At 28.7% G+C, this 26983-nt stretch overlaps 1 protein-coding gene and 1 long non-coding RNA gene across 4 annotated transcripts in view; one reads left to right on the top strand and one right to left on the bottom strand.

Annotated features, from left to right (window-relative positions):
• The window catches only part of LOC139426123 (uncharacterized), a 41951-nt gene extending 34199 nt beyond the window's left edge, over positions 1-7752 (bottom strand). Inside the window, exon 1 of the long non-coding RNA XR_011637371.1 lies at positions 7614-7752. This is a non-coding gene — a long non-coding RNA (uncharacterized lncRNA). The remainder of the gene's footprint in view (positions 1-7613) is intronic.
• Positions 7753-7788: 36 nt separating this feature from the next.
• LOC107456540 (monocarboxylate transporter 12-like) lies at positions 7789-25987 on the top strand. Of its 3 annotated transcripts, none has more exons than XM_016074420.4 (6): positions 7801-7926; positions 14282-14342; positions 14427-14648; positions 19321-19464; positions 22171-23385; positions 25699-25987. In XM_016074420.4, the coding sequence occupies exons 3-6, from the start codon at positions 14456-14458 to the stop codon at positions 25839-25841; spliced, it is 1695 nt and encodes a 564-aa protein (XP_015929906.1). In that variant the 5' UTR covers positions 7801-7926; positions 14282-14342; positions 14427-14455; the 3' UTR covers positions 25842-25987. The 3 variants fall into 3 exon arrangements, with proteins under 3 accessions (XP_015929908.1, XP_015929906.1, XP_015929907.1); XM_016074421.4 differs by lacking the exon at positions 7801-7926 and adding an exon at positions 12497-12724; XM_016074422.4 differs by lacking the exon at positions 14282-14342 and having other exon boundaries at positions 7789-7926.
• Positions 25988-26983: the final 996 nt, after the last annotated feature.

The raw sequence follows: 26983 nt of genomic DNA, 5'->3' as shown, positions 1-26983 counted from the left end.
GGGCTCTTCAAGGAGCTGGTAAGGAATTTCAGGGGGAGAATGTCCAAATTGCGCTACCGCTTAAGGGGCTAAAGAAAGATGATGAAATAAAAATGTATTACAAAATCATAAATTAAGTCAAAAGAATTAGTATTATTGATTAAAAAAAAAAAAAGGATATTTAGAAAATTAGGCTGTGACCTAATGTCACAATAACGGAAAGATACGTAGCATTTAAAATAAATGCGAGCATGTGCTGTTGCTTCAAACGTACGTACGGGAACGCACGGAAGCTAAAGTAAACGTGCAAAATCTCCCTATTGTTTAGAGGGCCAACGTTATGATTCAACTTAAGATGATGATGAAGTTTGCTTACCTTTATCTAAAACACTAAAGACCAATGAATTTCGAAACTCCCAATTTCGTGTTTCATTCGGTTATTTAATCTTATTAACGATGTCTTTTAAAGAAAATGCTTTGTTCTTCAGAACCATTTAAATATGAGAAATATCGATCTTTTAAAAAATTTTCAAAGGTACGCCCCTTTCTCTCTTACATAATTTTCACAATAATATTAAATATTTTGTAGAGCTATTTTTGGCAACTTTATTAAATGGCCATGTTGAACTGTATTATGAAGCAAAAAAACCTTGTTAAACTTAATTATTCCATAATTAACTTGAACAAATATGTAGATCAATTCGGCGTTTTACTAAGCTTGCAACTAGTTTCAACTATTTTACAGTCAATGTTCCAATATTTTGGTTTGAGTTAGAGCAGATTTTAGCGCACTGCGAAAAGAAATATGGTCAAAACTTAGAAGAATATGGTAAAATTTTCCGTCTTTCTGGCTCTATGAGAACACCAAAAAGGTAGGTAATTTTTAACAGATTACTTTGGAAATTATTTTGATAAAATCAACTATAAAATATGGTTCTATAATGCGTGATAAAATTCGATAAATATGGAAAAATTTAGTAATTTCATCATGATACCTTAGAGCATCCTATAACGAAACATTTATTCGGTTAAATTTAGTTTTGTATTTTTTACTAAATGTGTTGTAATAAGAATTATAGTTTTAAAACAAGAATTTCGGGTAAACCGTAACCATTTGATCGAAAAATTACCAAATGAGAGGTCCAAATACCGTATATTTAGGTATAATTAACCGGCATTATAGCTTTTATAAGCAGAAATGTCATCACAATACAGTAAGATGATTCTACCAGATTTTTTTTTACGCGTTAGAGTGCAAAATTCTTTAAGTAAGCTGAGCTTACTTGATATAAACCAAAATAAAAAATTAGCTTTATTGGTTCTTTGATTAAATTTCAGCATCATTTCAATTGGGAAAATTTTTGATTTGATTGTAAAAATCTTTTGTCTTTTCTGGCGAAATTAATTGTGCCAGAAGTGTTTAAAGTGATATTTCTCACTTAAAAGGTTAATAAAATTATTTTTTTAAAACAAAAATACACCGCACTAATAATATTAAAGGAGCTGTTGACGTAAAAACAAATATATCATACACAGTTAAATTCAAAAGAAATTCAGGTTTTTGTTTCAGATGAAATAAATCTCTTTAAATTATCATTTAAGGCGTGAGGTCATAAAAATGATTATATTTGTTTTCAATATTGTCTTTGTGGTTTAACAAGTTAAAATGAGCTTACAGTTTATCACCCACTTACTTCAAGCATTTGCGTCAACTTCTTTTTGGCTTTTTCTTGGAAAAGCAAACCCTGTTTTAAGAGATTCCTGAGAAATTAAGCGACTCGCGTGTCATCCTTCTCTTGGCACAAAAGCGATACTTATTTTATAGTTATTATCTCTTTAAAAAACTATGATAGGTTTCTAAAATTGTTTTTGAAATACAAACTAATATAAATTAAGACCAAAACTAGATGTACTTAATAAATATTTAAAGTTTACTTTTTTAAAAGAGGAAGAGTTTTGAGATAAATGTTTTTTATATCTAAATTCATAAAAAAATTGAAAAAAATAAAATCATAAAAAATTTTTAAAAGGTCAATATTCAATAAAAAAAATTTGAATTGATGAAGAATATCGACTGTGTAAAAAAGAATGTTAGTACTATTGAGAGACTACTTTTAAAAGCAACCAAATAATAATAATAATTTAAGAAAAAATTATAATAAATTCTTAAATATTTTTTTATTATTTATAGCCCTGGTGGCAGAATTTATTGAGCAAACCTGTAGTACAATTCACATATGTAAGGATAGTAAAAATTACGCACCAAAAAGTTTATATTGTAAAAAAGTTATGTTGTTTTAATTAGAATTTTATATAATACCTTTGAAAATTAAATAAATCGTAATATTGCCAGATATCAAATAAAAAGAAAATGAAAGGTAAAACAAAATCAAAATTTTTATTGCTTCATTTTGAATTTTTTCGTAAAGAAACTTAACTAATTATTTGAAAATCAAATATTTATAATCAAATAAATTGCATCTTTGTCTCTCTAATAATTGCAAATCATTGCAAATCTGCAAATTGCATCTTTGGTTATAGATTATAAAACTTTTTGTACCTTTATATTTGCAATTAGAATAATCCGAATCTACAGCTCAATTTATTTTTGAGTTAGATTTCAAACGGGAAAAATTGTCCTTTATCTTTCAACGAAAAGGACAGAAAAAACTTTTTATTTTTTCTTTGCTTTTCATTTTATCTTACTTTTCTTCAGCAATTTTTTATCCGTTTCTCCTTCCTCCTTCCCAAATCTAATATAAAAAAATGATTTTCAGATGCTGTGATAATATGCATCGCTGAAAGGCTACCAGGCTTACACTACCGTGCGAAATAAAAAATCAACGTAAACAACATAAAATTCAAAATTGAGATTTATATATGTATATGTATGGCATCTCCATATCAAGGCTGGCGCTGAGCATTCGCCACTTCGCCAAATGCGATAAAATCGTAAATTTGGCGAATAAAATTGCGCATTGGCAAAAGTATTGGCTAATCATTTTTTTCTACTGGAAAGAAAAATATATTTAACTTGATTCTCAAAATTACTTCAAAATGAATTTCTCTAAACAAATTAGTATTTTTATTTCGATTTCAGTAATTTTTGGAAGATGCGCCGCATAACTAATTAGAATTGGGTCCAAATACTATAAACCTGAAGCAAACTACCATAAAATAGCTTTCTATGAGAAAAAAAATTAATCATAAAAATTTGGCATTCGGGGACGACTTTCGAAAATTGGCGAATACTTTTCTTATTTGGCTAGTTTCCTGTCTAATAATTTGAAATCCTTACAGAGGGTCCTGCTAAACTGCCATGATAAACTACATGTTTCTCAAAAATAAATTTTCTTAATCAGTTTTCTGACATTCTATTTTAGCCTTCATAGCATTAGCAATCGAAAGAAAAAAGTTGTCACACTACTTTTGTCGGAATCTATTGTGAAGTACTTGCGTTGTTTTTCAATTGCGCGGCAGTGCAGCTTTATATAACTTTAAAACGGAATAATGAAAACCATATAAATGTTTACTTTCATTTTACTTGCGAAAGAGAAAAGTTTTTAATAATTATCTCAAAACCAGAATGCCTTTATAGAGTTGAAATTAAATGCCTCAATAATCTAGATTTAGTTTTGGGTATTTAATCTTATTCAAAATCATAAAAATAATTGAATGAATTTTTGCGCAAAATATATATTATATTAAATGATCTGAAAAAGAAAACAAGACAGTAAAGTAGCAGTCATTACCAAATCCACTCTTAAGCATTCAATAAAAACTCATTTCAGAAATACTGTAAAGTAAAACATTAATAATGTTTTGAATTAGTTTCCCTACTAAAATATTTGGAAGAATTTCAAAGATATGCAAAAGTTCTTCGTAGAAGCATCAAAACTATTGATGGTGAAACTTCATTCAAATTTATTGAGTTTTGCTTTTCAATTCACTTTCAATTTGTTTACTTTGACACACCTTAAACCACATTTCTTAATAATTAAATTTTTTATCAACATTAATTTTTTAAATAGTATTACGTAAAACGTTATAAGAATTTCTTCGCAATATTTTTCATTTGACTTGCGTGAACTGGCGCGATTTTTTATTTTCAGACGTAAATTCCTAATAAGTACGTCAAATTTTTCGATAACCTTCGCCAAATAAAAATAATGTTTGCTTTTAAGAGTTCTATGTTCTCTTATAAAGGTAAATCGAACGATATGGTCATATAATGATACGTTTGTTTTGCGCGTTTTGTTCAAACTGCCAATTTCTTTTTATTTCAATAGTAGCAAATCCTTATAAAGAAAATAAATATATATGTAAGAGAAATAGATTGAGTTTGACTTAAAAATATTTCAAATTTACTAACAAAATATCTAAAAAACATTATTTGCACCAAACTAACTCAAACTTTAATGATTTTTGACTCATGTGTATAAGAATGATTTAATTTACGCAAATTTGAATAAATAAGATAACGAATAAAAATAAGAATAAGCAAAGCACAATTAACACTTAGACAAAACTATATATACATTTTTATGAAAATTTTGCGTTTTTTACTCATTGTTAAATACAAAATTAAGTTTAATATTTTAATAAATAAGTTTAGAAGTAATAAAAATTAGAGCTGCATTAGACTATATTACTTGACTGAAAACTTCATTCTCTTCAAAAATATACAATAGTTCCATTCCATTAACATCAGTTCATCCTAATGCCCTGTAATCTTGTTTTGTTCATACGAATGTTGATTCCCTTGTCAACTAACGACATTAGTTCTTCACCACATTTACATAGCACATAAAAATACATTTTACCCTGATTTACTTCCCTCAGCCACTGTGGTTTTTCTTCTTCTAATTCTCTTTTTTTTTGGGGGGGGGGCTACTGTAGTTTTTCTACTTTTGTTTCTCACCTTTAGTTTTTCCTTTTTTTCGTTGGCAGCTTTCCGTTTTTATTTAAAACGACTTTTGTTTCTTCTCATTCACGTCTGACAAGTCTTGAAAATGGGTGCGTGTTTTTGAGCGCTATTACCATTTTATATATTTTTGAAGCGAATGAAGTTTATAGTACTGTAATATCTTACCACTTCCGCTTCTTAAATTACTCATTTTTTGAGCAAAACTATTTAATATTGAAATTGTTTCCTAGGTTTAACTTAAAACCTTGCAAAGAAACACTAAAAAACAGAATAGGAATTTTATTATGCAAAACTTAGACGAAACTTTTGCAGAACCTTTTAATTGGTTGCAAAGTAAACAAACAATTAATGTTAAAAAAAAACAATTTTTCTCAAGAACTGAAAATAAAAATAAAAAGTATTTAATAGATTGGACAGATGTAAAATGTTCAGATCGCCCAGACAACGATCATTTACTAAACTTTTAGCATAAAATCTTTTATTTGAAATTGAGTATAAAAAAAGTAAATTATTAATACCTACAATAAGTATATAACTAATAAAGAGATTTTGCGTACGGTTATAATTTCCCCTAATTCTAGCGTTTACGCTATTCGAGCTTCATAGCGCATATGCGAAAACTTGCAATTCATTGTATCTCTTAGGAGGTGAAAATAAAGTTAGCTTTACGGTTAGCGTAATGCAAACGCTATGCAACAGATCTCGAATTCTAATAATACACATTGCCAAATCAATTGCTTATATCATTTAAATGATTAAATTATAAGAAATCCTCATTTATTTTTCCACATGTGAAAATATTTAACATTCCCTGTAAAAATAAATGTTGGCAGCTCTGCGTAATATTTTTCAAAACCACTTTCAAAAAAGTCTTGGAGCAAAACTCAAATTACGCATATTCTTTTCATGTGACTTAAACACCGTTTATTAAATTTTGTTTCATTGTTTTAGATATCTTCACTAAACATTAAATTAGATTTTTCGTACATAATAAGCAGTAAGTAGTAGCGTCACTCATGTATTAAATTTTTCCTTTCTTTTTATCGCATAACGTGAAAGTTCATTTTTCTTCCTTTTTCATTTCTCTCAAAACTATTTCGCATGAAAACATATTTGTCAGACTATGGATGAATATTTACCTTTTTTTTTTCAAGTTGATTTCAAAGTTGTTGATCATCTGTTTTAAAAGCTACCTCTTTCTCCTTTATGCAATAATAATTACGATATAAATGAACAATCTCTTTTCGCAAATTCAAAGATTTGATAAAATCGTCAAAAAACTGTTCCCTCGGTTTTTTTAAATTAAAACTAAAGAGCAGTCACTCATATTGATTGTAAGAAAGATGAAAATAATACGTGTGAAGACGATAAATCTCAACGCGAAGTGTTCCGAGTGGTGGCGAAACTAAATAGACAGCCCTTCTACTTTAAAACTCACCTCTTTCTCCCTTATGCAATAATAATTGCCATGAGTATAAATGAATAATCATCTACATGTTTATAAATCTAAAGATTAGCTAAAATCGTCAAAAAACGGTACCCTGTGTTTTTTTAGTTGAAACTAAAAAGCAATCGCTCATATGGATTGCAAGAATGCTGGAAATAATGCGTGTGAAGCCGATAAATCTCAACGGGAAGTGTTCCGAGTGGAGGCGAAATTAAATAGACAGCCCTTCTGCTTTAAAACTCACCTCTTTCTCCCTTATGCAATAATAATTGCTATGAATATAAATGAATAATCATCTACATGTTTATAAATCTAAAGATTAGCTAAAATCGTCAAACAACGGTACTTATTTTTAGTTGAAGTTTTAGTGAATAGTTTCTTCCTAAATTATAAACTTAAAATCGGTATCCTGGTTTCAGACATCACTTAAATGTAAATAAAAATCATGAGAGCTAGAATTTATTCAGCTAATTACAAAAAAAGTTGCAACCAAAAACCAGGTCAAAAATAACCAATTTAAAATACTCTTTTGTGGTGATGAAAGCAGGAACTTTTAATGAATTAAAATTTATTGTGAATTAAAATTTATTAAAAATTATTACAGATTGAAAGATCAAGGAAGAATTCAATTATCCATAAAGAAATTATTAAGACTTTCTCCAAAAGTCCTACTAAAGCCCTGTCGGGAGAAAGGTCAGAATAATCCTTTAGTATAATAATTCATTGCAATTAATTATAATTATAATAAATTTTTTATGTTTTGCAGTTTGACTGCTACCTAGTAAAACTAGTTGTAAAACTTCTCCGTTTTAGTCATCAACACTCTGTCATCAAGAAAGCAGACTAACTATTGCTTTAGCCTGCAAATTATCTATACAAATTAAAAAACTCATGATTTAAAACTAATGTTGCAAAGGTGATAAAAAAAAATTTAAACAAAACATATTAAGATCATTTCACGCTTAAAATAATTTCTTAGTACACTGTGATAGTTATACCGGCAGCTTATCAACAATCATTTCGAATAGTCTGTAAATTTCATTAATATAAGAACAATTAAAGTGATTTGACATAAAATAGCGATCAAAAAATAATGAACTTTGATAATTGGAAAAGATAAGTATTGATGTCATTACGAAAAATCCAAAACTCGCCTTCTATTATTATTTCAAAATTAGACCTTGTTTTTGTCCTACTTTATGGCTATTTCAACAATGAAAACTGACCGATAATGGGGTAAGAAAAAGAACAATTACTTACTGAATTAAAAACCCTTGAAATTATTTTTCATTCTTTCATCTTGGCTTATTTTGCTGCTGAGTCTCCTTAACTTCATTAAGAAAAACGTAAGACAAGTTAGTTATTGAATCCGTCGTCAAAACACTCAACAATTTTTCTTCGATGGTCAAATTGATTTTTTATCTTTATCGTTGAACTTGTTTACATTAAAGCCTGCTTACGTAAATGAAACTCACATACTATAAGATGAGATTCTTTTTGAATAATTTTTGTTTAATATTCTTCCCTTTACTGATTCACATCACAGACAAGATAGTTCTAAAAATGTAGCACCGTAAGTATCAATGCAATTTTAAATATGGTAATCTTAATCATTTATAATTACCATTTAAATATTATTTTAAAATCATACTATATTATTAGCGCGATTATTAATTTTAAAATGTATCTTTTGAATAATTATTATTTTAAAAATGTATCGATTGATTATTATTTTATCAAATAATCTTTGGAATCCAACAAAGGATTAAATACACTTTGTGCTATGTAGACTAGAACAATAAATAACAAGAATTAAGTTCAAAACTGTATTTTCATTTATGCTTAATTCAAGTTGTTGTTCTTTTCTTTGGAACAATTAATACATTAAACTAATAATATTTTAATTATTATCACAACTGTTTTAAACACTAAATTAAAAAAAAATTTGTTGTTATTTATGAATTTAAGTTTGCGTACATAAATAAAATTCACATAATATTAATAGCGTTTTTTAATCATTTATTTTATTTTTTATTTATTTTTTATTCTATTTTTTATTTATTTTTTATTCCATTTTTTATTTATTTTTTATTCTATTTTTTATTTATTTTTTTTGGAATAAATTTGTGTTAGATTTTCATTTTATTACTATTTTACTTCTAAAAATGTAGAACTGCAAGTATGGAGAAATAATAAAATATAATAGTCCTTAATTTAAAAATTCATCTTATTTATGAATATTTTTATTTAAAAAATACCCTTTTAATAAGTAGAATTTTAAATAAATAATAATTAACTGTTAATATTTTAACAATAATGCATTGTTCCCTTTTTTAGAGACTGCAAATTAGCACAATTTCTGCGGGCAACTTCTAAAATTTTTAATATTTTTTATCAAAATATATGAAAAAATTTAAGAAGTGGTAGTTAAAGTTAAGTTTTACAAGAGCCTTTGTTAAGTTATCCCTAACATTTTGACTTATCCCTAATTTATCCCTAATATTGAACATCTAATGCTGCATTTTTTCAAGTAATTGCAGTATTAAATGTAATGAATACATATCTTCTGAGTCACATATTTTGTAATAATAACTGAACTAGAGTGAAAAGGAAATGTTTTTTCCTAGATCATTTTAACTTTTCTACTTGGAGAGAAGAAATTCTGGTAAAATGTATTGCATAGTAATGACATTTTTGTCAAAATAAAACACATTTTTGGTTGATAAAACCGAAACATGTGGTATTTAAACCATTCATTTGGTAATTTTTCCGTTCACATAGTAACGGTTACCGGAAATTCGGATTTCGAAAATTACAGGTCTTATTACTACGCATTTGAAACAAATGCAAGTATGAAAAGCTAATTTAACCTAATAAAAAATTTTCATACCATGTTCTAATGTATCAAGATAAAATTGCCAAATGTTACTTAATTACCTACATTTACTAAATTTTATCACACATTATAAAACTATATTTTATTAATAATATTACAAAACTCATTTCCAAAACGCTTCGACTAACGCTTGTAAATAAAAAATTTTTGGTATTCCCATAGAATTAAAAACACGGTTAATTTAAATACATGCTGGTAGATTTGACCATACATTTTTCTCAGTACATGATCATTAAAAATTATGTATTTTATTTTTTAAAACAGTATTTTTACTGTATGAAAACATATCGCATGCAGTCTGTGAATATAAATATTAATTTTTACCTACATGATTTTTATTATATTTTTTCGTCAAATTTTCTTGTCTTACCCACGTTCAGTTAATAAAACTTTATACTACTTTCATGAAAGCAAGAAACAAATATCATTCTTAAGAGCATTGTTTGTATAAAATCATAAAATCAGTTCGATTTTGGAGCGGAATTTTAAGTGTATAATTAATTAAGAATTTTAAGTGAATTTTAAGTAATATATTTCCTAACAGTATTTTCCAATTTTTAAAAATCACATAATTACAAAATAAAATATTTAAATATCTTTATTTTTTTTAAATGAATAAATACTTTTCCATAAATAAATTTAAATAAAGTACATGAATTACTTTGAGATTTTGTTTGCTGTTAGATATAAAACAAATTTTGAGTGTCTTTCTCAATTAATTCCTATATACATTTTTATTCAGTTAGACAATTGTGAGAGTAAATAAAACTTTTTCGTGTATTATTTACTGTTATTAAAAGTAAAACAATACAATAAATCATGAATTTCGTAAAAAATATCACTCTTAATGAATCGTTATCTTTTTCATATTGATTAAAATCGCTTTAACTTGCATTAAAATCACATTTATTTGTCATAAAGTCGCAATTATTTGAAAAGATGCGCAACTTTCTTTCGCGATCTTTCCTTTTTATTAATTCTTTAAAAAAAAATTTAATAAATTTTCAAAAAAAGTTCTAACTTCCCTGCAGAAAATATTTTTATTCTTTTTTGCTGAAATCTTGCATTACTACCTTGCACTGCGTAATAAGAACAATATAAAATGCAATTTTCATGTAAAGAAACAGAAATAGAATAACAATCTAGCTTTAAAAAAGTAGCTAATTAAAAATTTTAAAATTATATTAGTGCAAGTAAAAGTTTTCTCATACTGTTACTATAGCTGGTATTACCCAGCTGTACAGAACAGAATGGCTTTAAAAGGTGGACCTAGTTCTCGGATTAAATTCTAGTTGCTTAACCACGTTGGGAAAAACAAACAATAAACGTTTGAATATCATCTTTTTTACGGTTATTTCACAGTTTTGATTGAATATGGTAAAATAACGATTGAATAAATTGCTATTTAACCATATTTACCGAGAAATTTCTAACAGTGTTTAATTGGCAATGAAACAAAAATGCGTCATTGAACTTAAATGAAGGTGTTTTCAATATACGCATCATTTTAAAGATAATTTCATAATGATATAACAAAACAATAACTAATGGTTATTGCGAAAATTATTAATATAAAGTGATAAACCAATAATTTGCGCAACATACACTAAGCCCGTCATGATAAAAGGAATTAAATTGGATATTAAAAATTAAAAAAAATTAGCCACCCACAATAACACTAAACTCTTATATTACACTGATAGTATGTCTAGTGACTGTTTTTCTCAGTCACAGCGTATTGAAAACTCTTTAAAAGGAAAAAGTCACTTTAACCAGTTTGTATATTTACCCTCGATTGATATTTCAAAAGACGCAATTTTCTGGACAAAAAAAAAATTTTATTACAAAGTTTTGTAATGAAAATTCACAAAAACTTCAAAATAAAAAGTAATATTTTTAAAAACCACGTTTTTGTAGTGGAGAATAATAATTTTAAAAAAATTGAAAATCGAAAAACGTGGGGCGCATGAAATACATAACAGTAATGTTATATTAGTGTGTGTATGTGTGCTCTTGAGAATATGTGTATGTATATCTGTAATTGCAATTGCATCTGAATATGGATGTGGAATATGTTTGTGTATATGCGTATGTATGTGGATGTATATGTGGCTGTGCATGTGTTTGAGTAAGAAAATGTGTATATGTATGCGTATATGTACTGTTATGTATTTCATTCGCCCCACGTTTTGCGTTTTTCAATTTTTTTTTAATTATTATTCTCTACTACAAAAACGTGGTTTTTAAAAATATTACTTTTTATTTTGAAGTTTTTTATTTTAAATTATAGTTTTTTTAATTTTTAATTTTTATTTTATATTTTTTAAAAATTGTCGTTTTTTAATTATTATTCTTCACTACAAAAAACGCTATTTTTAAAAAATATATATTTTTATTTAGATTATTTTTCTTAGTCAAGAGTAGTCAAGACTACTACAAGACCACTACTAAAATAATAGAACTTTCATTTTAAATTAGGGATACAAAAATCTTTATAGAAAAACAATACCTTTACGACTTTCATTAGTTTTATGCTGATGACAACCAAAACGATCTGGAAATGAATGAGGAAAAACTGGATCCTACCACGTGATTTTTCAGCCAATAAAAATACTCCGACAATAAAAATCTTTTCACCTGACATGTAATAGTAATTTGAAATAATGGAATCGACAACAAAAGGCAATCTCGAAAAAAAAAACTTTTCAAATTTTAATTTTATTTTACTTTGTATGTCTTTTTTCTCTTCATTTTCATGCATTGTCATCCAATTCTGAACTATGTGCCAAATTTGAAGTTTGTAGCTAGTCGGGAAGTTGATTACAAAATTCCACCCGGACAGACATACATGAAGGCAAATTTATATAAACGTGGTAAAATAAATAAAAATTGCAATTTCATAATAAAAAAATATATATTTAATTCCTTGTTGCTAGTTTTTGCTTTCACATTATATATCTTACGATACTCTCTCTAAAAATAATTGAGGAAAACATATTTTCCAGCAATTACCTTGATCTGTAACTTTATTGAAAGTAGCAATAAAGTTACCTCTTTTTAGTCACCTGTTTAACACATGTGCTTTAAGTAGCAAAAACAACAGCAACAGCGATATTACAAAAAAAATTATCAAATACAAACGTCGTTAAAGCGAACATTATAACAACGAATCCTGGAGTGTTCAAAACAAATAACAATCAATTTAAAAGGGATATATAAAGAGAAAACAAGAATCTCACTATACATTAAATTGAGTTTTCCTTTAACTTAGAATTTTCACTCTAATTCTCTTCTCATTTTTTTAATAACGAATTGTAGCATTAATGAAAAAAACTTCAGTTAATAAAAGTATTCTGCTTATTTAAAAAAAAAATCAAGTTAATGTCTGAAAATATTATAATATTTTATAAAGTTAGATACCTTTTATGGAATAGGAGAGGGTTATCAAGGTATGATAAAGCTAGTACCACTTCTGGTAAGCTATATTTTTTATTGTAACTATCTATTTTATTATTTGCAACACTAATACGTATATTGTTAAGAAAGCCGAGGAAATTTCTTTCCCCTTAACGTACATGATTTACGAATGATGATTTTTTTTTAAATAAGGGCTGAACATCTGAATCTAAATGAGATAAAAGTTAGGCAGAAATGAAAGATTAATGGTGAACACTTCTTCTAACTAAATAGTTCTATATATTTTTTTTTGCTCCGTTGTTTTAATAAGTGAATAATTTCAATAAAAAATTCAATAAACAATTTGAGCGAAAATTTAGATTTAATCGACAAAGATCGGTCTGCTTTGCTTTTTTTAAAACTTGTTTTTTTTATGCATTTTACGAGTTAATGTTAAAGTAAAGAAAACTCCAATACGTGACCACAAGCACAGGAATTTTTATTTGCGTATAAACGGAAATTCAAATACAATTTCTAATCAGCAAGGAAATACATACAGTAAATCAAATTTAAATGTATATAAATTAATGAAATGTACATAAATAAAAAGTTGCTGCTGCTGAATCAAGGGTTGCTTCTATGGCTTCCTCAGTTGTTAGTGCTGCCCGTCCAGTTGGCGGGGTTCCTGTGGCTAACATTAACCAAGACCGTCCTGCTGCTTACAAGTATACTTCAAACATGCGAAACACACTTCAGCAGCCGCAAACAGCTCAACAAGGCCGGGATAGCCTGGTTGATAGGGCACTGGGCCCATGTCCAAGAGGTCGTGGGTTCGATCCCCGCCGGCCGAAGACTCTCCGTGTAGTAAATGTTAACTGATGCACGTCAAATCTGTCGAGTCGCAAAGTCCTCCATGTTCCCATAACAAATCAATATCTCTGGGGGTACTGATCCGGGAGTTTCATTGTCTTCTGGATTGGTTCAAAATTACAAAGCTACGGAGCTGAACATTAGTAGTCGTAAACCCAAAATTGGGTCGGCTGTTCAACGACGGTTGTAAAATAAAATAAAAACAGCTCAACAAGCTGCAGCAGCCTATTACTTTAAAATGCTAACGTTTAAAAAAAGAGTCTAAAAAAAGTATCACAAATTTGTTAAGAACATTTCTTTTGAAACATTTTTAATGATATTTATGCACGTTTTGATTGTATTTTATTGCTTTCAATTTCGTTTCATAAGAACAGACATTTTTTTTTTTAATTTTACACTTGTTAGAAATAGGAAATTTTTTATGAAAAAATTTATCTTCTACTTTTTCTTTATTCCATGAATTATGCAAAACACTCATCTATAGTTAAAATAAAGTATATTTTTAATAAAATTATATATATTACTAACGAAAGATAGTAATGTAGATATAAAATGCAGATATATAATCAAACGAAACCTTAGACTTTATTAATTAAGAAAATTTTGATCTAATCAAGCATATCTTTGTATTATGGTAAGCAAACGCAATGACGCCTACCTATTAAGTAAAAACAATCCTTTCTCAGTACTTGATAATTATTACTTCTTATAATAAGTATAATGTTCTTCGACGATAGTTATGCTTCTGCATATTTTATTTCTTTAGGATATTCTGAAGAATTTCAATCTCTTAAGATTGGAATTAACTCACGCTCACAAATAAAAAAGTAAGTTTTTAAAAAGTACCAATATTACCACATTACATCATCACTTTCATTGTTAAAATTGCCAATGATGTTCTTTAATTGCAGGTGTTTAACGAAATCAAAGAACTATCAAGATGAAAAATAGAGGCTTGGACAGCAAATATAGTTGGATGGTAGCTGTAGCTGGAAGTATAGTCTTCCTTCTGACGACTTGGCCGATGAGATTAGGCTCCCAACTCTTTGTATTCATGATAGAACGTTATGATACAACCCGAAAAGCAGCTTCGTTTCCGTTCTCTCTGTCCTACTTTATGCGAAGCATTTCAGGTAAATAAATTATTGATGTAGATGATGATATAAAACAATAATTCTTAGCATAATTTTTAAAGTTTTTCTTTTTCTTAATGTTGGTAAATTCAATTGACTACGCAGTTAGAAATAAAACTCTCACTTTTGACGATTTAGGAATCCTTGAGCTTTGTTTCGTTGAATTTTGTGTATCATTTCGTCACGAAATCACGTTATTTGTGACAAAACGCTTACTCTCAAATGTATTACGAAAATGTTTCCTCGATTGACAAGTGAATTGTGGGAGATTATTAACCAGAATGAAGACTAAACGATTGAAAATAAAGTGACGCAACAAGCCGGCTAACCTATATGATAATCCAGAGTTCGAATCCCTCTTCGGGCATATCTGCAATTTATCTCTCTGTTCTATCAGTATTTCTTTTCTTGTTAAAGACGGCATTGATTCAACTATATGGTGCCCATGACAAAGTGGTTATCAGAAAAGTTAGATACATTAGGAGCCACTAGGATTTTTTTTAATTGAATGAAGATAATTTTGACGAAATTCATTTCCTCGAAAAAGTTACCAATTTATTTGAGCCGTGGTGGCTCAGAGGATAGAGCGTTTGCCTTTTAATGACGTGACCCGGTTTCGAATCTCAGTGATGGCAGGTCGATACCAATTCCGCAACCGGTTCACACTGACCACAGTGTTTGCGTGAAATATCCTCAGTGGTAGACGAATTATGGGTTAGAGTCCCTTGCCGTCAGGCTAACCGTGGGAGGTTCTCGTGGTCTTCCTCGCCATGTAAAGCAAATGCGGGTTAGTTCCATCAAAAAGTCCTCCAAGAAGGCAAATTTCTCCCAATACTTGATCCCGGAAATCCCTTGTCTTCTGGATCGGGTTCAAAATTACAAAGCTAAGAAGCTGAACATTAACAGTCGTAAACCTAAAATTAGGTCTGCTGTTTAAAGTCGGTTATAAAACAAAACTGTTATTTCGGCGTTTCATGCCGTAAATAACTTTTGTTTAATTATGCAGACATTTATGCAACTATTTGATGATGATAAAGTAACATTTCTTCAATTTGCAATATAAAATTCTTTTTTTATTAAAACAATATTAATTATTTAAATAATGAGAATAACTTGTTTATTTTTGCCGATACACGCAGAATATAAGTAATTACCAAAAATCTTGTTGCAGAACGTTAGATATAGTTCCGCACACAGAAAAAAAATTCTAGTATAATTACCGTATTCTATAATAATAACTTTCATTACATAATTTAGGTTTATTAAACCAAAATATACAGTATTTAAGCCATTTAGTAATCTTTCCGTTCATATATTTTGGTTTTCAAAATTATAGTTCTTATTACTACGTATTAAGTAAAATCACAAAACTGAAAAGTAAATTTAACCGAAAATGGTTTTTATACCATGCTCTAAGGTGCCCAGATGAAGCTACCAAATTTTACTACATTTACAAAATTTTATCACAGGTTATAAAACCATTTGTTTGTTAATTTTAACCAAAATCTTGACCTTTTCGCTTCGCTAAAAATTAACGAGCTGCTTGGAGTTCCCATAGACCCAGAAACATGGTAAATTTCACCATACTCAATTATTTTTTATAATACATTTTCTCAGTGTGCTCATGGGATTTCATGTATAAAATACAAAACCTGCCAAAACCAATTTTCCAAAGTCCAGTTTTCTGTAAAGCGATTAATAAAACACCAATAGTAGGCACCATTAGAATAATATCGCTTACTCAAAGTGTTTAATAGGATATATAACAGACGCTAATTCTGAGGATATACACAACTGAAAAAAAAAATTTATATCTGGATAGAAAATTGGCCTGTCATTATCTGAATAAAGAACAGGTAACGAAAATTTTAAAGACTAGTGGCGTCAAAATGACGTTTTTATTTGATAGTCGTCTTTTCTAAGAAAATTGTACGTGTGACGTCATTCTAACGCCATTTATCATTGATATTCAATAGCACCGGAACATCGAATAAGCCTTTAGTTCTATCGGATGGTTTCAGTGAGTTTAAATGATAAGGTTTTTAAAATATTTATGTTATGCTTCTTAGAATACTTTATTTACTTTTTCGTAAAGTTTACCTCTTTTTATGGTCCTGGACGAAGGACTCTGTCATCCAATAGGCAATCTTCTCTCTAGCATCAAACAAATTTCAATAATTTTATTATATAGAGAAACATTCCGAAGAAAAGAAAGAATCTCATAATTTCACTCTTTTGCAAAACGGACAAAAAGTGTCTTTGTTTCAGATTCCAAGATTTGTCCATTATATATGAAATTTCAAATCTTTCACTGTATCGGTTTCGAATTTTTAAGTTCTAATTAATATACATTTAGGATCCAAACGAACAACGAAAAATTTAAGTTGAATTTTTTCTATTAAAATTCATTTTTCGTTAGAAATTAAAAAAATTCAAACAAAAATCCAATCAGGGTTTTAAAACCTTAACGGCATAGGCAGAATTTTTAAATCATTTACTATATGAGTTTTGAATTTTTATTAGTTAACAAATAAAAAATACAACCTATGTTTTTTAATTAAAAATCATATTTAGTTTGAGATAAAAAGAAAAGAAAACAAAAACCCATTTATAGTTTTGAACCAGAAACGTGATGGACAAAATTTCATATGATTTACTACATGTGTTTTCAAGTTCTAATCCTTTTAAATACTTGATAGCAACAAAAAAATTTAATCGGAGATTTTCATTTGCAATTTATATTTAGTTTTAAATATAAAAATAAAACATAAAATCAATGAGGGTTTTGTACCTAAAACTCCAAAGACAGCATACCTAAGCGTCACCTGGAAATAACATTTGCCACAATCTATATCCTTTTTCATAGCAAAATTAACACTTCATTCAAGTAACAGAAAAACTATTTAAAGTCAGCTTTTTATTAATTGCTCGTTATCGAAATATTACATTGCACTTAATTCCATTTCCTGGTTAGACTGAAAAGCTTAGTAATTTTGCTTGCCAAACTATTTTATTTTTCTTCTTCATCAGACTGATTTCTCAGTTTTTTTCTACTAAAGCATAATCCACGTCAAAATTAATCTTAATTTTCTGTTCAAAATGTGATCCATGTTAATTGGTTATTTATAATATCTTCATTTCTAAGAACGACGTTTGTTACGCAAGTCTTTAAACGAGAATTATGACATTTTTGTAACACCAATTTTTTTTTAATTCGGTTTATATTTCTCAGATATCTAACTGAGTGTAACGGAAGGAAAATTTATTACAGACATTTCAAGTTTCCTTTAAAAATGGATAGAGTCATTCCTTAAATATTTTAACACTGCTTAACAAACAAGAGTTTACAAAAAACATTCAAACTCATTTAGAGTAAAGAGATTTTGTCTATCTAATGAAATGTAACAAATATCACTGAAATTAGACTGTTTCTTCAAAAAAAAATTAATTACCAAAATCTTTTTTTTTGGTAGAAAAATTTGTTATGTCTACATAAATGATACCTGAAAACTCCCTCTCCTCTGTACGTTTTCCCCATTTTTAAGGGAAATGGGGATTATTAGAGAGGGAAGCGGTTTTCTTCTAGGCAGGCAAGTGAAGCTTTGTTATTTATATATTTTTGCACGCTTAATTGAATGACACCAATCACGATACAATCAAACGATTAGCTTATGCGTACCTGTTTACTCATCTGATAAAAAAACAAGTGAGATAATGTTTCCTGTGTATTTTTACGCTGATACGAATATAACTATACACGAGCCCAATAGATCGAATAGTTCGAATGTTTCGAATGTTCGAATGTTCGAATGAAGTTACAAATGTTTCCGTGTATAAAAAGCACTATTTTTGACATGAATTAGTACTCTTTTTACTTTATCGTCTAAGGGCTATATGAACATGTGACAATCATTTTCCTATGAAAGCTTTGATACTGAATTGAATGAAATAAAATTTGAATTGATTGGATAAATAGTTTTGAAGTTATAAGGGTTTTCTTATGATGTATTTTTGCACGCTTAATTGAATGACACCAATCACGAGACAATCAGGCGATTACTTTATGTGTACCTATGTACTCATCTGAAAAATCTATCTAAACAAGTGAGACAATGTTTCCTATGCATTTTTTTACGTTGGTGCGAATATGACTACACGACATAATAGATCGAATACTTTAAAAGTTACAAACGTTTCTGTGCATAAAAAGTACTATTTTTGACATGATTTAGTACTCTTTTTACTTTTTCATCTAGGGGCTATATGAACATGTGACAAGCATATTCCTATGAAAGTTTTGATACTGAATTTAATGAAGTAAAATTTAAGATGATAGGATATATAGTTTTGAAGTTATATGGGTTTTCTTCACAATAAGTATAATACACAGAAATAGTACATTTTGTACAGTAAAAAAAATCATTTCAACTTTTGAAGTATAGTATTTTTTTATTTGTATTTGGTTTCATTCGAGTAAACGAGAAAAAATACATAGAAAACAATGCATACAAAAGAAAAATAATGATTGTTATTGCCTATTGTACGTAGTTTAAGAGTTTCTATAATTTTAAAATATGATTTTTTTTAAAAGAATTTTGGGTGAAGTAATATTTAGTGCTCATCAGTTGGAAAATTTTTGATTGGTATTTAAATGTTTTTTATGAATTTTTAGGACCAATCGTCGGATTTTTTGGAGAAAAGTTTGGGTTGCAACAGGTAACTCTATTTGGATGCTTTTTATGTGCACTTGGAGTAGGAGGATGCTTCTTTGCTGAAAATATCATTACTGTCGATTTATGTCTAGGCATTATTTTTGGTGAGTAATTTAGATGACAAACAACCAAGAATTTTAAAAGCAAATCGTCTGAAAAAGAAAGTCATGAGACAACTTTTTTTAAATAATGACGTCTTACATTTAAAAAATTGCCTTTCCAATTAAAGTTACTCTTATGCGTATTAAACATCTTTTCGTGGGAACCAATCACATTTGTTTAAACAACGCTGATAAATTTCCTTACACTAAAGTTCCTAATAAAGTATACATTTCTTTATTTATTTATTCATTTTTATTTTAAAAAATGTAACTCAGAGCAAAATACATTCAGTTCTCCAGACGTTAGGGTAACTTCACAAGAAAACTGGAAAAAATTATTAATTTGTAAGCAAAATTGATCATTTAAGATCATTTCACTAGTAATCGAATCAAAGAACAGACAGGTTTAAGAAAGATAAAGTTTAAGGAATTTTAAATTTGATAAAGCGAAACGCACACACACAAAAAAAAATGTAAGTTTAACGAAAATATACTTTTAAAAGGATTTTGAACGCATATTTTATGGTGGAAAATTTATTCTGAAAGTAAACTTAAAAAAGCAAAGTTGAATTCTAGGACTTATTCTAACGTAGCAAATTTTACGATTTCAAGATTAGTGGTAAAAATTTCATTCTGATCCTTTCTTCTTTTTTCCGTTTTTTTATTTTCGATTATAGTTCTTTTTAACCTGAGTTTGCATCTGAGTTAATGTGTCTTCCTGGTACTGGCATTTTTTGGCCGCATCCGGTTCTAGCTTATTAAACTGAACATTCAATAAAAAAACTTCAACATAACTTTGAATTTAAAAATTAAAATATCATGAGCATTATCGCAAATTTTTTAAACTCACATTGGCGCAGCATAGCCGTTTCCAGCTCCTATTTGAACATTCAATTGAACGTTCAATCGATCTAAAACATTTTGAATTTCAAAATTAAGGCTGTTTCTCGAAGGCTGCGTCGTAATGTGAAATGATGTTTTGTTTGCGAATAATATGCTATTTATTTCATAACTGCTGTGAGTTTGCAACTGTTACTCGTGAATGTAAAGTCAAGTCTATCTAAAGCCAGCAATGTCTACACTTATTTTGAAAATTATGCAAAACGTTAATATGGAGAAAACCAATGTTTCATGAATGTAAAAAGCGTTTGTGGTCTTAATTTTTTAAGATTTAGTAACTTACTCCGATGCTACATTACTTGGGTTCCTAAAAATTTGAAAAAACTGAGAATAAGGCAGTGAGTTTGATAATTTTTATGGATAGTTTTTAGAGGAAAAAAATGTCCCCAAATTGGCAATTTACTAAAAAAGTTTAATAACTTTTGAAATATTTTAATTATTTGTTCGTTCTAAAACCCAGATAATTCTTCCCAGCCAGATTATATATATAGTTTAAAATTATTGCATTGCTTCAAGTATAAGGCACTTAAACTATGGCATTTTTATTTTTCTTGATGGCAGAGAGCTTCGAAAAACAGCATTAAACTAATTTGTTTGGCTTTAAGCTATTCACATACAGAATGCATTTTTAGTATGTGGTTTTAACTGAGCAGTAAGTTTAATAACTTTTCATCACTTAATTGTATGCATGATAACGCTGCGCGTAATTAGCACCATTTACTACACAACTCTCAAATTTTGTTTTAGTAATCTGATTCAATAAAAAATAGGTCAAATAAAAACTATTTCATGGTTAATGTTGAGTACACTGATAGCCTTTAATTGTTAAAAGAATGTTAATCTACCAATATTTTCCTTTGGCAAACATTCCTTATTAGAGTAAACATAAACCCATTGTGTAGAACTAGTCTTAAAAATTAAATTTTTAATAACAGTATTATAATAACAAGTAATAAAAAGTTATGCAATCAAATTTTAATAAGCGTAAAAAACAAATTTATAAATTTAACTTGTCATTATCCAATTTTCATGTTTCAAGTGGCTGAAGTATTACATAATTAAAAACATAACTAAAAGTTTTGTCACATATCGTTTTTGAAAGTTTGTGCTTCAGTGTTTTGTTATATTTCATACATAGAGCCACAGTGAATCAGGATGGAGACCGTTTCCCAATGAGGTGTCCCAGATTCGAATCCCAGAGGTGGCTGATTGATACAAATTCTGCTCCTAGCTTACACCGACCACAGTGCTGACGTAAAATACCCTCAATGGTAGGTTACAAGCATTGGGACAAACTCAAAGTCTAGTTCATCCCAATGCTTGATACAGTAGTACCCTTGTTGTTGGGATAACCGTGTGAGGTTTCTTCAATGTGACGCAAATGCTGGTTAGTTCCATAAGAAAGGCCTCTACGAAGCCTAGTTTGTCACAATGCTTTATCCAGGAGTTCCCTTGTTTTTATGGGTTGGGTTCAAAGGTACAATGCTACGGGGTTGAGCATTGAAAATCATAAATTCAAAATTGGATCTGCTGTTCAACACCGGTTAGAAAATAAAATGAAATATATCTCTTATTTGGTGATTTTTAAAAAAAATTTCTAAGTGGCTAAAATTATTTACTGAGTACTCTTGATCGAAATAAAAAGTATAGGACGCATATTTTGAATAAAACGAATGAAATAATTTCTAAGAAAAACATTTACCTATGCAGGCAAAATGATAACCATTATATTATTTTACTTTAATTCCGGAAATATATATTTGAGACTAAATTCTTGGAAAATAAAAATATTTTTTTATTAATTTTCAGGAACTGGTTTCGGATTATCAACACTAATAGTTCCTGAAATTATAAATTTGCACTTTGACCAACATAGAGCCAAGGCAAATGGTATAGTCTTTGCTGGGGGTGGCCTAGGAGCCTTCATAACACCACCAATCATTGAAATGATTCTTAATGACTATGGTGTGTCTGAGACATTTTTAATTATGTGTGCCATATTGCTCAATGCCATACCGGCAGCTATGCTCATGTCTGTACCGAAAACTAGCAAAAAAGTTGTGGAAATTAAATCACCAGAAACATTCAAAGATATTAAAAGTGTGAGACCATCTCAAGACATATCGTCATGCTTACAATATCACGCGTCATGCTTGGAGGAAAAGCCAAAAACAAATAAAGAAATTTCGAATGTTGAGTTTCCTGAATATGGCTTTCTCAATGGTCATTACAATCCTGTTGCCAAAACAGAAATAATACTAAATGAAAAGAATGAAAATGAATCGAAGATTTGTACGGAAGACGAATACTTGTCGAAAAATCCAGATTTTAAAATAGTAAATGAATCTAAAATGTCAATGTCTGATGTCTTCTTTCCCCACGAGGTCAACTTTTCGAAATCGAACTTTCTCGGACGTTCACGTCAAGGTCGGAGATTGACCCCAGTGTTAATTGACGTGAGAAACCTAAGAAAGCCGAGTCTTCCGGGCTCAACGGAAAGCTTGCAAACACTGAATGAAATTGAAGCACTTGAAAAACTTTCTACCAAATCACCTTATGCTTCTTGTAACGTACTATGGGATCCCGTATTTTTAACCTTAACTTTGATTCAGAGTTTATCATTATACGTAATGTACATATTTTGGACAATTACAGTTGACATCGTACGTGATAAAGGGGTTCACAGAAATTTAGAAATATATTTTGTGATGTCTCAGTCACTGTTCGACATGATAGGAACAGCGACGTTGGGAATCATACCCGACAGTGGATACATGTCAGAAGGTAACTTCTGTGCCTTTTGTTTCGGAAGCATGGGACTTTCCTGCATCCTACTGATTTATGTATCTGGTTTCTGGCCAACAATTGTCGGCATAAGTATACTCAGTGCAGTGCTTGGTGGAAATGTAACCGGACTCCCCGGCATAATAACTCAGTTTATAGATGAAGATAAAAGAGGGATGGCAATGGCATCTCGGTTTATAATGTATGCCCCCATGAGCTTCACAATGTCACCTCTAATAGGTAAGTGTGAAACTTTTTAATTGATTGAAGTAACAAAAACAAAAGCATGTACAGATCGCAAAAAAATAAACAGTGCACCCTGGAAAATTTTTGATCTATTAATCAGATCTTCATGTTCTAGTACTCAATCTTATAGGTTCGAAGAGGTGACCTAAATATGTTTATTAATAAGTGCCAACGCGATACTTCAAGTTGCGATATCAAACACAAAAACGTACTTTCTCTGAATACACATATCTTCTTTTCCAAAGATTCGGATTTCTGATAGTTATAGGGGATAGCCGCAATCTGGGAAATATGGTCCCCTTAGTTTTTTCAGGAATGCGATCCAAAGTGTGGGCCCTTTAATGTAAATTTTACTCTTTTACGTATTTTGATTTATCTCAGGAAAATTTTAATCGAATAGAAAACCATTTGGCACATAATTATAAAATTCATTTGTCTAAAGATAACTCTATGTAAAAATTAACTTTTTGTAAATATTTATTATTTTATTTAATAATCGGCGAAACCATTTTGCATTGCAAGATATAATTTTTTTTTTACATCCTTTTAAAGAATATAATTTTATATGGAACTCAAAAATTGAGCAAAATCGGTTTAACAGTTCCTAATAAATCCAATTTTAAAAAAGTAATATACATGAAATTTGATTTGATGCTGCATTTAAAATTCAATTTCAAGGGTAAGTATTCAAATTTTACAGCTTTATAAAACGTTTTTGGAACGTTTTTCATATGATGTAGTTGTCGTGGTGCAAGAATATAGTGAGATAAAGTTACCATCCAAAGATTGAATTCCTTATAACAAGATTGGGTTACTTTCTATAATTCCTAAAAGATTTGACTTTGCCATGAGCAAAATATATGTTTCAGAGAACCCAGAAAGCTTTCCAATTCGTTAACTGATAGAAAATTAATTAGTAAATATCAATACAAATTAATTTAGTCAGCAAAGTATTTATATCTTTTTTACCAGTTCCTTTCATTAAGAAAATAATGAAAACAGTTAGTTAAAAAAAATAAGTATTTTTAAAAGCAAATAATAATCCATCAACTAAAAGCATAAAAAGCAGAATTACATCTTCGAAGCTTTAAATGATGGCAGAAAATGCAATTTTTAATTTTAAATGTGTAGCTTATAGGAAAGTAATGAGTTATAAATGCAATTAAAAAATTCAATTATTCAAACCTAAATATTATTTTTTGATTGTTGCATAAAAGTAATAAATTTTAATTTTTAGCATTTTTACATATTATAGAATTCTTTTGTAATGGATTTCTTTACATTTTAGAAATGGAACAAAATCCACTAAACTCAAATGATCATATTGATCATTATTACTTAAGTAAAAATAGTAAATAATTAGTATAAATGCATGAGATTATTTTTAGAATTAAATATGCATGTAATTATTTTCGAAAAAATGAACTTTATAAGCAGAAAATTTAATATTCAGTCAAATAATTCCAAAGATATAGCAAAGTATGTAAAATGTTAAATTATTATTAAAGGCTCAAAGCTTACGGCCACTCTCCTGACTATACTACTGATTAAAAAAATTGACACACATACTCAACTATACTATACTATACTATAATAGAGCTGTAATTTCTAAAAGAAATATTAGTTCCAAAAGTTGCCTATAGAGGGAAATTTGGCGCTTCGAACATAATACGAATAATAAATAAATGCATATTTGTCAACTGAAGTAGTAAATAACTTTTTATAATGATAAACAGCATTTATTGATAATTGTAAATGAATAACTATAAATGACTATAAGCTTTAGTCATAAAAGCACTTGCAATTGCAGTATAATAAAGTTTAGTGCAATACTTTTTAAAGTAACTTTTTCCTTTACTTTTTGTTAATTTGGTTACATAGAAGTATAAGTAACTCTGTGTTAAAGTTAATTTGAAATTTATGATCTGTAGATATATTTTTTATTTATTACAAAATTAACTTTCCTTTTGAACAAGGTTAAATATTTTCTGGTGAAAAATTTTCCTTCTATCGTTTTCAAACAATGTTTTACTAAATTAGAGAATATTATTGAATACTTATATATATACTTATATTTTATACTTTATTTTTTTAGTAGTTTTTATGGTACGCACGTTTAATAAGACATATTTCAGAATTTGAATAATTAGAACTTTTAAATGCAGTTGTGCTGTGCATTCAGCTTGGTTACCATTAAAGCTTATAAGTTTTACAAGATAGTTTTGAAAAATGATCAAGCTGATCGACAAGTAATTTGCAAAGCTTCTGTATTTACTAAGCAATGTTTATTTTCATTTTTGATTTTAGGTTACTTCAGAGGAACTTTAGGCTCATATGACGGCTTGATGTATACGTTGGCAGGAATGTGCACTTTGTGCACAATCTTACTTCTGATATTGCCACGAGTTATCAAACGCAAAAACAAAAGAAAGGGTCTTCAAATCAAATGAAATATTTTTGAAATACCCCTACCTTGTAAGCTTTTCTTGGAGTAAAAAGATTAAAATAATTAGCGGGGAAAACCTCTTCTGTGGGTGTTTGTTAACCGCTAGAATGAAGATAAGAGAGAGAGAGAGAGAGAGAGAGAGAGAGAGAGAGAGCTACTTACATCCGCAATCATTTGAACTAGTCATTAATTCTTCCAATATAGTATTAAACAAATTTCTTGTGTTGTGAAATTAGTGTTTTTATTAAAAAATATTTAAAAAAATTTTGTGTGCTTATTTCTATTTCGTATTTTCTTTGTTAACGTTTCTTAAAACGGGATATAGCATTGGGAATTATCTGACCATAAATGGAGAGCTAAATAAGTCAACAAAGTGCATGAACGAGTCTACTGTATTTAAATTTTGTAAGCAAAGAGGACCAAATTGGATACTTAGGGTATAAGATTGATTATTAGAAAAAACTTAATACAGTCGCCATACAGAACGTACACAGTTTGCATGGCGAACGTGTCATCATCTTCATCAATACCTGCATATAAATCATGAACTAATTTATTAAAATTACTGCATTTGACTTACCTTTTTCTGAAATATGCAAATCATTACAGATTTAATTTCAGGTTCTCAGTGTAACTGTTGCAAGCGAAATTACCTCTCAACATCCGTCGCATTCATATTATCCGTTGTCCATTATTAGATAGACACATATAATTTATAGCCATTTTATTCCATCAGTTTTTCATTTCCAACATTTTAAGTTTAGAACAGGGTCCAAAAGGCTAAATTTTGGTTCGTATACAATTTTTCTTACCTCGAGTCATAGTAGCGCATCACATTGTAATATTGTTCTTATAACAAATGGTGTACTCCCTCATAGTCGTAACAATCACAGTAATTGCTTCAAAATTACATTAACTTAACCTTAAACAGTTATACAAGACATAATATAATATAATTTATTGGTGCATCTATTACTAGCATTGAAGTTGCTTGAGTTCTTACTCCTTTATTAGGTTCAGAAATGAAATTTGCAGATGAGATAGTCATAGCTGTATATCAGATTAATTTAATAGTATATCATATTTTATACTTTTTGTACTTTTAAAAGTAAAAGATCTAAACAACTTTTGTATCGTAACTTTATT

The sequence above is a fragment of the Parasteatoda tepidariorum genome, chromosome 8, assembly GCF_043381705.1.
Source record: "Parasteatoda tepidariorum isolate YZ-2023 chromosome 8, CAS_Ptep_4.0, whole genome shotgun sequence".
In the NCBI taxonomy this organism is placed as follows: Eukaryota; Metazoa; Arthropoda; class Arachnida; order Araneae; family Theridiidae; genus Parasteatoda; species Parasteatoda tepidariorum.
This window is presented reverse-complemented; position numbering and strand designations above follow the sequence as displayed.